This window comes from Serinus canaria, chromosome 3 (assembly GCF_022539315.1).
Source record: "Serinus canaria isolate serCan28SL12 chromosome 3, serCan2020, whole genome shotgun sequence".
Lineage (NCBI taxonomy): Eukaryota > Metazoa > Chordata > Aves > Passeriformes > Fringillidae > Serinus > Serinus canaria.
The window spans coordinates 98137485-98150036 of record NC_066316.1 but is presented as its reverse complement, the minus strand read 5'-3'; the positions used below and the strand labels follow the sequence as shown (position 1 = coordinate 98150036).

Sequence of the window (12552 nt, the reverse complement as noted above, 5' to 3'; positions counted from 1 at the left end):
CCTTCCCCTTTCAGCAACAGTGATGCATTACTGGCTCAGCTGATGATAAGCTTTGGCTGACACACGTTAAGGCACAGTCACACCATTAGCTGTCAGATATGAAGGCCTGGAACCAAGACACTGAGAGCAGCAAACGCCTGAGCCAGCAAAGCAGCAGCTGGAAGAGGACAGAATCAGGACCTTGTTTCGGGTGTGGTGGACTGGTGATGTAGCCAAACCACCCTTACAGCTTGCTGCCTCTGAAATGGGAAATCCCACCCTCCTTCAGTCCCCTGCCTCACACTCCTCCCTGCTGACAAAAGCACTTGTGTGACTTCCCAGAGGATCAGACTGGGAATTAACCTCTTCAGGGTTTCACTCCAACAGATGACAGCAAGAACATTACTGCCAGCACAAGCCAGAAAGGGATAGCAGCACTGACCTGCACTAAAATGTCCAGTGAAACATGATTTTTTATAAAATTTATCTTCTATAGATCTTCTTCTTTCACCTAATAAACCACAAAGCACCTGAATGCTAGCATCCATGGCAAGAGAAAGAATGGGAATGTTTATGCAAGACCACAGCAATAAAAATTTGGAGCAGCTTAAACTGATGCTGGAACCCCATCCTTCCACTGCAAGAAACAAGCAGTGTCCACCAAAATAATAAAATGAAATAAAAGTTTTCACTAATTTGGTTGTACCAAGTCAAAGCACTGCAACTGTTTAATATCTTTTCTAGCTTAAAATTATTGTCTCCAAGAAAAAAAGAATGCTCTTTCCTCTCAGGTTAAAAGTTGTTTTTACACTCTAAAAATACAGCACAAAATAGAATGGAATGTGCTGATGATGCAAGTTTTAACACTTAATCCAGAAGTCCTGATTTGGAATAGCACAGTTTCTTTTGCCTGCTGTTACTCCAAACCTTTCATTTAACAGACAGATGGTCAAAACACCTGAAAGACTATGTTCTATCACAGAGGTGCTTGAAAACTTGACTGGCAGATGCAGTACACAGTCCATGTTCTTTTAATTACAGCAGCAACATACACTAATAAGACCCAAGTATGAAAAAAATTCTAGGTCCTCAGCATGCTAGAAGGAAGTGATGCATTTGTTAAAGCCACAGTAATACCACAAACTGATTATAAGTTTAGTCTTGCCAGCACAACTAGGTATAACCTCATTTGAAAGGCATTATTTCTCAGAATCTCAAAAGTCTAGCATCTTGAAAATTTTTCCAAAACCCAACTATTTTATTATTTAGATGAATACTATATCATTTGGAATATTGTAAGACTATTCGCAATGGAAGAGGATTTAATGTGTAGCATAGACATGAGCAGAATGCTGTTGGAAGTGTTATTTTTAAACCAAAATGTTCCTGTCAGAGGAGGTAATTGTAGTGTTTTTCTGCTAAGTGTGTCAAGTAGCAAGGAGGAGTATATTTTTGGTGTTGTAAATCCTTTAAAAGCTGGCAGATTGCCCGACCGTAGTGCCTAAGCATGTATCACAAGGGAGGAGTGGTAGTCAGCTGACTTCAGGGTACAGAGAAAACCAAACTGAGGAAAAAACAAGGCAGAACTTTAAAAAGAACTCTAATTCAGCTGGTTTAAATAAAATCATTTGCCTACAAAGACTTAAAAGGTAATGCTGAATACTTAATGCTTTCTCTGCATAGTTTTCATCTTCAGTCTGTCGTTATTTTGTATCTTAATGCATGCAAAAATGTGAACATTGTCTGATTTTTTAAACTTAAATATTCAGAAGTCAGAAAACAAGTATTTTATGGTAGTTCATGCCATTTAAAATTCTTTCTACTTCTTCATCAAACTTGTTGAAAGGCAAAGACCTTAAGGGTAGGGAGGGAAGCATGATAACATAATTACAATCTTATATAACTATCATATCATGGTAAAACTTTGCAATACAAATAACATTCTTTTAAACTTCACTTTCTGTACTTAATCCAGTTCATATGTTCAGTGCATTTAAAGTTACTGAATCATTGTGATTTACACAGTCTTATACACATAAATTGTATCTAATTACATTATATATTCTCATTTAAATAATCTTATTTCAATTTCCAATTATTAGTTTTAGCTTATACCTTACTGTGCTATATTTGCTACTTGATTTTTTAAATCCTTTTCCAACCTTTTTACTGCTTTCATGTTTTCTCTAAATCCATTCAAGTGTGCCCACCTCTTAAGGATATTAGTCCAAAGGATAGTCTCCAGGTTCTTTTTCCAGGATCTTTTCTGCAGTCTCCAATTTTTTAACTGCCAAATACAATAATTTACCATTCATATGCAAACAAAACTATCTATCTTCCCTCTTGACAGCTGACTTCAACAGTTGTTGTTTGGTTGGGTTTTCTTCCAACCACACCATTGTACTAAGACAGGAACATGTGAAGATGCCTTTGCCTGGTATGAGCCAACAATGCTTCCAGAGACAGTTTCCAAGATACAATAACCAAAGAATATATATTTAATTACTATTTTTTCTCTCCAAACAGAATGGGGTAACTAATAATTCTTTAGTGTGAACCAGTTGCTCTGTCCCAGAAATTGTAATTTATTACCTGGATTTCTGCCATATACAAACATTATCAGAAAGGTTTTACATTAATTATTTGCTAATCATTAATGAAACTACAGAGTGTGTTAGGTAGTTCTGACTTGTACAGAATTTCCTAAGGAAGAATGCGGCCAGTAAAAATCTTGTTATTGAACACTACTTTTGTAGTGTTTTGTTCTATTGTTTCCTAATTTACTCAATAAATACTTTTGTATTGAAAGGGTATTAGTTTGAATTCTGAATATTACAGCATTTTAATGAAAATTTTACAAGCATCTTTTATGCAATAGCATATGCAGTTATGCAAATATGCAATGGTTTGTGCAATTCTGATCAATGAGGGCAACAGCCACCCTTAAAGTAAAATCAAATGGTTAAATTGTTTTGCATAGCAATTGATTATCTAGTAGTAACTACTGTACTTCAAGACATAAAAAACTCCCCTTTTGGAAAGTACTTGCAAAAAAGATCCTTGAATATCCATTCCTCTTGGAAAGCTTGTACAAAGCTAGAAAAGTGCACGTGGAACCTGGCACACCAGGGGAGAGAGGCAACAATGGAACATCAGGCTCTGGGGGAAAAAGCCCCTTGCATTCATCACACTTTCAGCAGCTACACCAGATGTAAGCACCACAGGCCGAGGACAATGTACCCACTGCCCTGCCTTTTAACTCCCAGGTTACATATTTGAAAAATGAAAATTAAAGCCCTGAATTTTAAATCAGTTTTTTCCTTACTTTGTCTGAGTTTTCAATTTGATTTGCCAATGTATTTACTTGAGTATTTCTATTCCTTATATTTTGGCCAAGTAATATTTTTCCATTATCTGTTTAAAAATATTCAGTATTTCAACAGTTGTTAAGAAATGGTATCAGAATACAAAAGGTTTTCCAAGGAAAATCTAGGAATTCCTGAACTTATTTCAGTCTGATTTAAAATATTTATTGCCAACAAGAAGAGTTGATGAATTATTTTTCATTCCTGACGTAAAGTCCATAAGGAAAGTGTTCATGCCTTTGCTGTAGGAGAGAGAAGGGAGCTGCACTGTCAGCAGTAGCCTGACAGTCTCCATTTAGCATCAAACCCTATTATTAGAACAATTTATTTCTACCATATTAAAAAGTATTATTCTGAACTCTGATAATTACAGATACTAAGATATGAAGACAAAATGATCTTCATATATTAACTTCAACTCCATTGCAAGAAGTTACTTTGCTGCATTTCAGATCACTGTATACTGGTGGTATTGTTTGCATGATGATACTGATGTAAGTCCTGGAGAATGTTTACTCATTTAATTTTGACATGCTGACAACAGCAAATATCACAGAAGTATGGCCATACACACCTCCAGCAAGTCTTAAGAATTTTTAAAGGACAAGGATAAAAAACTTCACTAACTTCAAAACCTTCTTCCTTACAGATCTCTGAAATCCATTGCATTTAACAGAGAATGTCCTCCAACAGCAGCTGCACAAATGATTATGACAAAGGAAAGACAAAACAACTAAATATAAAGAACTTCTCACTATTACTGAGCAAATTCATATGAGGGCAATAGTACAGACCTAGTTTTGAAAAAATTATTGTTATTTATAAAAGCAACAATTCGTCACTAGAAACCATTCATACCTTAAGAGCTCAGACAATGTAATTGGCTCTCTCACCCAGAGTAAAGCCAAGTAACAAAACGAAAGTGTCATTGGCATTGTCATCCTCAGGTTCTCCTTTTGGTTCTTCATTAAATACAAGCTGCCATCTACTGATCCAGAGTATACAGAGGTGCTTTCTTGGGTTTTTGTTAAAAGAAAAGAAAAAAAGCAATTGATATGACAGATCCACGAACCATGCATACAAAAATCAAGATAAAGGAACAGACAAGACTTGTTCAGCAACTAGTAATTATTTTGAAATAATTACCTTGAATTTTTTGCTTGTTTGTGTGCTTTTCTATGAAACAGTTTAACCCCACATTATTAATCTACCCCAATATGAGATGAGAACCTGTTTCACAAAGTGCTATTCCACTTGACTAGGACATTAACTCCTATATAACATATAACTAATAGCATTTGTGAGCTGGAAATACTGTTTTCCATTTGAGATATAAAGGAACCGTGAGGAAACAAGGGAAAATCTGATATACTTAAATCAATGTCTCTGAGTTTGGGATTAAAACACAGTTTTAAACTTCAACACAAGCAGGACTTTAATGAAAAAGTCATTTACATTGCAGAAATGTTACTGATGTTAAAATTCTGCCCTGAATCCATCTGTACAATGAATATATAATCTCTAACTATGGTAACAAAGGTATTATTTTAAAAAACATATATAAATTCAATGTCAAAGAAATAACTTTAGAACAAGAATGTAGGAAATGATGAAAAGGGTGGGGAAAAAACCAAATAAATTAACATCCAAACCTCTACTTCCTTATTCAGGTGAATCACTAAAAACCAAATGAAACAGAGAAAATAGAAAATTTTAAGTAGAGTGATTTATGAGTTTGGAACCTTTTCAGCAGTGAAACCTGAGAGCTCAGGAAAAGAAGATCACAAAAAAAAACCCCAAAAATCTGTAAGCTCCTCTTCCCTACATCACGACCCAGCCAGGATGAAGGAAAATGTATTTAAAGCACACCGGCACAAAATGTCAGCATTGGCTCTGCAGAGATTTTCCCCACTTCACTTCCCCACAAACTGTTCACCCGTTCAGGCAGGAATGGCGAGAGCTGGGTCCACAGCTCCCCAGCTGGGAGCTGCAGGGCCAGGGCAAAGAGCCCGCTGGAAACAACCTGGACCTTCTTAGAGTCTGGCAGCTCCGCGGGCGGGCAACAGCCACACCTGCGAGGTGGCAGGGTCAGCGGGGCAGGTCCCCAGTGCCCGCAGGACGGGGACACAGCGCACAGCGCGTCCCAAGGCCGGGCTGCGGTGCCACCTACCGGCCCCGGAGCAGGCGCTGCGGGCACGGCACAGGCCCGGCACAGGCCCGGCCCGAACGCCCGGTGCAGAGCAGAGCGTCCCAGCACGCACAGGTGCGTCAGGGAACAAAGGCAGGAACACGGGAACATCGGTTTAATCCCTGGAGTCAACTGCTTCACCTTTCACATGGATACCTGTGCTTGAAGGCAGCTTCGTGACTGACGCTTCATTGTTAATTTCACATTCAACTCAATTTATTTAAAATAATCCTCATTATATTTGTGGCCTTAATGATGGCACACAATTTCCTTTTATTTCTTCCAGCTTATGCATGCCATGACAACACACAGTTACACGCAGCTAATAATTTAAGAGTTTTATAGGCTTCTCTAGCATTATCTCAGTGCTATACTCAGTGGAATTGGCTATTAACCCTACACAAAAATAACAAAAAAAAAAAAAAAAAAACCCAAAAAACCAAGAAACCAAATGCCGTCTGGACAAGCCTCTTGGGGAAAGAAGGGTGTTGAGGTTTCTAGTCTGTAGCAATAACAGCTCAGCAGAAATGACTCCAAAGAAAATATTTATGAATCTTCAGAAGAGTTTACAATAGACTAGAACACTTTTACTTACTTTAAGTTTCAATGTTTGTCTGATTTCATTGAAATTTACTTTAAGTATCACTGAATTCTTAACTAATTTCAAGTGATTTTAGTGAAATTGATGACTATTGGAAACTGAATTCAATCTCTGAATTCAGTTAAGCAAGACAATAAATCATGGCCTACTTAAGACTACCTTGCTGTTCTAAACTTTAAGCAGCAGATCTCTAAAAGGCACAAGTACTGAGGAAGAAAGGAGCTTCTCTAGATATTAAAAAGGGGAAGAAAATTCAAGGGAATACTTTCACTAGAAATTCTTCACTCAATTCTTTCCTTTTTGTATTATATTTGTATAAGACCCAAGATTCTACATGCACAAACATACAGTGACTCTTTACCTCAAAATGTTGTCATTTTAATATACAAGGATGAAAGGGTCTAGCATAATATTTTAAAAAATTTGCATCACCATTTTTATACCTTCCCCCCCCTCCCTAATTCTGTCTGGAGATTTCTAATTGCTGCTGATAAAATTTCTTACTCTATTACCACTTCTGGACTTCACAAAATGAAGAGAAAAGTCTGAAAAAACAAGACTGCATTCTTCTGAGGGTAGAGAGGCAATATCACAGAACAGAAGAATATCAAGAACAGAAACATGTCATAAGGGGGATGGTACATAAGAGGGGAATACGAAACACAGAGACAGATAAAGAAGGAAAAAGTAAGCAAAGGAAAAGAAGAAAAGAAGAAAAGAAAGAAAACCATCATAAGTTTAAAACACAAGCAAAAGCTTTCAAATGTGTCTTGCAATGCATTTCCAGTATCAGGCATTGCAGCATTGTCTGGTATTACACTTGCCCAGCAGAAACTAACACTCCAATTCTTTACAACATTCTAATGAAGAAGTTCAGATTCTATAGGTATTTTCCTGTTGCTGTTGTGAGCAGAAAAGAGAAACTGATGGAATGGTAAAATATGATTTTTCATAGAAGGGGTCATTGGAAAAGCAGCAAAAAGACAGCACAGACAAAAGATACAGAAATACCAAAATAATGTAAAGAAAAAAATTAAAAAGCTAAATATATCTATGGGATAGAAAAAAAAATACACCCCCTTAAAGAACAAGCAGATGTTTTTTAACATCAAAGTCATGACAGACAGCTCTGCTATTGGTTAAATACAGTAAAAAAAATGGTTAAATATGGTTCAAAGCTGCTGTGTTTGTGAACGTCTGTCTAGCTTGGCAGATATAACAGCAATTTTTTTCCCACTCCAAACAGGAGGCATGGAGCAAACTTGCTATAAACCAGAACTTCCTCCTGCATTTCCCACTGTATTTCCAGGTCCTGTTCAACTTTTATCTCCTTGGGTGGGGGTTGGAGGAGGAAGTCTTTTATTTCTGGTAGAATATAAAGCAGTACAGTGTCACACAAGACTGAAAACTTTACAACTTCCAACTTGTTCCTCCAATTCACTGTACACAAATACACCTTAAATCTATTTATATTTAAAAACTACAGAAAAACTGGTTTTCAGATATTTCAGCTCACTGCTCCTACCTGAGACCTTGCTCACTGATGAGGCAAAGCTGCAGTCAGTCTGCAGATCCCCCTCACTTTCAGAGAGAGACAGCAAGTGCAGAAGGCTGGGTCTCTCTGGATCACTGTCCACATCAGTACTGCTCTCACATACCTGGGGTTTGTAAATAAATATTTGTATTAGCTAGTTTTGATCTTAACAAACCACAAAGCGTAACAGATGCAAAATTTACAGCAAACTGTTCATATTTTTACTCGACGAACCACCAGTAAGTGGGAAAAAAAAAAAAAAAAAGGAAGTATTTTTCAAGGATTTCTCAAGATCAAAAAACTTCCAGTGACTGCATTTTAATCTGCTACAATGACCAGAAAGTTGGCAACACACAGAATCAAAGCCTGATCAAATGAGTACTTCAAGAGAGCAGGCAGGAAAGTATGGTAGCTGATGATACAGTTTGCATTGTCATTTGTATTTACCGATTATCTATGTCAAGACAAAGCAAAACTTTTAAATAAGTAGTTTCAATTAGTCACAGAAATATTCATCTCTTGAAATAGACTGCAAAAAAACTCCAAAACCCAATAAAATGGACATGTGCAAGCCTGTTAATATGATCTCCTTCATACTGAGGTGACATTATTACCAGCAAGATATGTCGCCTAAACAAAGAAGATTTCTGTTGTTGCTTTTAAAAAGATACCAAACATCTTATGGAATTTGAGCTTTCACTTACTGATAATGCTTTGACAGTTTCCCCAGCTGGTCTCTTGCAATATGCCTGTTTGCTCTTCTGAAGGTAACACCTCCAAAAATTGCACAGAATTTCATCCTGATGAACACAAATGGTTGGTAAATGGTACAATGTTTACAAATCATTAACTGCTGAGAGAACAGAGCATAATTTCTAACCCATGAATCTGAATAATATTCCATCTCTAATTTTATTAACTGTGATTTATAAAACATGTTTTTAAATTACCAGAGAAACAAATTTTTTTTCATATGCTCAATGATTTTAAACAGGGACTTGTGTGATTCACTTTAAAAATGAAAATTTTTTAAAATCCCACTTTCTGTAACACACACACACACACACACACACAGTGTACAAATCACACTGACATCTACGTACCTTCATCTGTGGACATACTCCTAATGCTTCTAAGGCTTCCACTTGTTTCTTGAGTACAAGCTGAAAGCCTTCACAAATATACCATTCACAACCTCCATCTAAGGAAAAAAAAGGGGGGGCTATGTTTGTTTGTACTATTTTGGGTTTCTTTAACCTTATGCACACATATCCCCATATCTCTATTTAATAATTTCAGACCCTAGTGCATAAACCAGCTACACTGAACACTCCATTAACTTCCATTTATTCACAGCCTTAAACAAGAAGAAAAGTTACTGAACAAGAACTTCACACATTTCCCAAGAATAATGTAATTCATTATAATGTCTAGTGTGGCATTTGTAATTGAGCGGAGCATTGTTAAATTACTAGTTTAAAAATAACTGAGAACCTGCCATTAAAAATGAAATATGAACATTCCTTTCTCCCCTGACACAGAAAACTGGAACATTACAGTAGTGAGTCAGGCAAAAAACAACCAATACTACTTTGGTGCTTTACCATTCTCTCCCACAGAATCATACATGTTTAAATAAAAGAATATCCCAACTTCTAACAAATTCTAGCACAACATAAATTTCACAGGGAGTGGGCCTGCTCCAATCTACTCACTATTTCTTCAGGCTGCGTTACAATTACTTTTCACCCTTACCTCTCTAAATTCACTACTAACCTTTTCTATAGGCTTTTGGTTTTAGAAATTTTCTCTGTATTTCTCAACTCAACTTTTCATTCCTTCCACACCTGTTCTTCACTACTTTTGCTCCAAAACACACCTTGCATCTCACCATCTTAGACATTATCTGCCCAAAATTTCTGTCCTGCTTTAATGATGCTGCTCTTAACTGCTAACCAGTGAACTAATAGACACAGCTTACTCCTATACATTCATGGAATACAATGTAACATGACTGCATTGTGAAGATAAGGATTTCTTTCTTAAGAAGCCTGGGGTTGGCTAATGACCTTCTCAACAGGATAAACTGAGTGGTCCAGACTTTAGAAGCAATAACAGGATATTGCTTTTAACAACAGGATAAGGAAAAGTGGAGGGGTCCTTTTCACACCTCCATTCACTTCCACACAGTTGCTCTTTTTGAAGGAATGTAGCAATCCACTGCCTCTGCCACAGAGCAAAAGTAGATGAGCATGTCAGAAAGATAATCTCTCACTTTATTTGGCATTTTAACGCAGTTTTGTTTTCTGAAAGTGGCCATAACAGTAAGAGATGTATCCAGCCAACACAGAATATACACACAGCTCTAGCAGCACCTTTACCACTACATCCTTATGGCCCATATCCTCCTATGTAATAACCATTGTTCTTCTGAATATTCATGACATTAAAAGTAAAAAAGTAACTCTGGATGAAAGATGCAGACTGGTTCAGCTACTGGAACTGACTGAAACCTCTTCCGTGCAGTTTGTGCGAAAGCTGCAGGGCCCAGTGCCTGTAACGCGGGCCAGAGCTGGACCACCATCACACCTCACCTGCCAAGACAACCTCTCTGGTTTGGTGATAGCCATCACAGGGAAGGAACAAAGGATCACCACATCTGAATGCATGCCTCCAGTAGCTTCAGTGAGTATTTGCTTCCAGAAGGCAAAGCAGCAGTAGCACATAGCTCCATTAAATCAAAAAACCCCCACCTCTGGGCTCACCAGAGGTCACCTGTGGCTCAGGAAGTCCCCAAATGCGATCTCTGAACGTTGTGACAGCATCAGGGAGGTGCATTTTGTTCCCACTCCTACAGTCTTTCTTGCCTATCTGCTTTTGTTCTCCACCAAAGACATAATGGCCTCACTGAACAGTGGCTGAACAGCCACCCTTTCGCAAAATACAGACAGAAACTCATACATACATACCGTTTTTTTCCTGCTTTTTTAAACCTTTGGAGATTGTTTGGACTCTTGAATTAGTAATAAAATCAGTGTTTACAACTTCTCTAGTTCTCTGCAAAAGAGGAATACAACTTAGCAAAAAAAAAAAAAAGAGCCAGGTCTAACTTGCACAGATTGTCCCATCAAAAAACATAATGGAGGAATTCACTCAAATTTCCTAAACTAACAGAAGACGAGACAGTCTGAACTTTTCATTTAGAAATTTCAAAAATTGACAATTATTATCATGGACACACACGTGACATGCATCAGGGTTTCCCTAGATTTGGACTGCACAAAAGGCAGCAACACCCAGACAATGCTTCTAAGGCATCTAGAGAGCACACTGACACCACACCTACAGCAACACAGCAGGTCAGGATGGCTTATTCTAAATGTTGTGATTTCAAGGAACATTAGTTTTAGATAGTGTCAGCTAAAGCATGAAAAAGGAAATGCCCTCAATGCCGAGAAGAAAAATCTGTAATTTTCTTATATAAAGTCGAGAAGCAATCAGAAGAAACCTTTTTCCAAGGCAATAACTCAGCTTTTTACCTCAGTAACATTGTGGCAAGATCTGCAATAAAATCTGCCTCCATCAGTGAGACCCCAGTTCACTTCTGAACACTGAGCACAGCGCTCATTAAAATCTCTCTGAAAGAAAGAAAAGCCAGAAGACTTTCACAATCGCTTAAATAAAACAAATGGCATTATTGCTAGGCTACTGCACAGCTTCTGAGATTATTTATAGAGGAGAGGATTAACACTCTTTGTGTTAGCTCTGGCTGGTAACAAGTGATCATCGCACTTGCCATCAGCCGCAGGTAACTCTGAACACGTAATTGTAGCTGTGAAGCGCCGGCTCCCGCGTGTGTGAGCGTCGGAACAAGAGCAATGGTGATGCACGCCTCGCACACACGTGGCAGGGCTTCCAGTAAAGCCACCCATCAGAAATTAAAAAGGAGACATAAACTCGAGTGGGAGGCGAAAAGAAAAATAAATTTCTAGAACTGCAAAGAAACACACGCGGTGAGAGACAGCCCGCACGAGCAGAGAAGTCTCTGAGAAACCGGAGAGGGAAAGAGAAGAGGGAAACCGACAGATTAAAACAAAGTGATTTCCAGAAACGCCCACGTGCGTGCTGGGGAGAGGCAGCTCCGCCAGGCCCGGCTGGGGGGTGGCCGGCGGCACAGCCCCGGCCGGGACGGAGCGCAGGCCAACGCCGAGGGGCCGGGCACGGCCTGGCCCGCCGCCTCCGGGCCCCGGTGAGGGCAGGACCGGACCGGGCCGGGGCAGGCAGCGCCCGCCGGCGCCTCCCCGCCTCCCCCTCCCCCGCCGTCCGCAGCCGCCGCCCGCCCAGCGGGGAAGCGCCCCCGGCCCAGCGAACCCCGCAGGCCCCACCGTGTCCTCCTCGTCCATGGCGGCCGCGCCGGGGACGCACCATGGCAACCGCGCCGGGCGGCACCGCGGCCCGCCTGGAAACCGCGGCCCCGGCGATTGCGTTCCGGGCCGCCGCGGGCCTCGGGGCCGCAGCGAGGCCCCCAGGGGACACGGGCGGTCCAAGGCGTCATTGCGTGCTTCACTGAGGGGACAGAGATCCAGTGCGAGACATTAGATAGGAGGAAGAAATTCTTTCCTGTGAGGGTGGTGAGACACTGCAGCAGGGTGTTCAGGGAGGTTGTAGACGCCGCACGTTTGGAAGTGTTCAAGGCTGGCTTGGATTGATGCTTTGGGAGGCTCCCTGGATAGAGGCTGGACTGTGTTAAAGGAATAAAGTAGGGGTTTATTAAAAGGTCTTCAGAGGATACACCCCGGGCAGTACAAGAGCCTGGCCATGGCTTCACCCAGGACGGACCCAAGATGGACTCCAAGTCACGAGTTTTCACACTTTAATAAGTTTT

At 39.7% G+C, this 12552-nt stretch overlaps 1 protein-coding gene across 1 annotated transcript in view; it reads right to left on the bottom strand.

Moving 5' to 3' along the window:
* TAF1B (TATA-box binding protein associated factor, RNA polymerase I subunit B) overlaps window positions 1–12128 on the bottom strand; it is a 46087-nt gene extending 33959 nt beyond the window's left edge. The window contains exons 1-7 of the mRNA XM_009095134.4: window positions 12053–12128; window positions 11207–11305; window positions 10637–10724; window positions 8771–8868; window positions 8372–8467; window positions 7659–7791; window positions 4203–4359 (exon numbers count right to left, since the gene is read on the bottom strand). Of these exons, the coding sequence (XP_009093382.2) occupies window positions 4203–4359; window positions 7659–7791; window positions 8372–8467; window positions 8771–8868; window positions 10637–10724; window positions 11207–11305; window positions 12053–12070 (689 nt within the window). The 5' untranslated portion in view covers window positions 12071–12128. The remainder of the gene's footprint in view (window positions 1–4202; window positions 4360–7658; window positions 7792–8371; window positions 8468–8770; window positions 8869–10636; window positions 10725–11206; window positions 11306–12052) is intronic.
* Window positions 12129–12552: the final 424 nt, after the last annotated feature.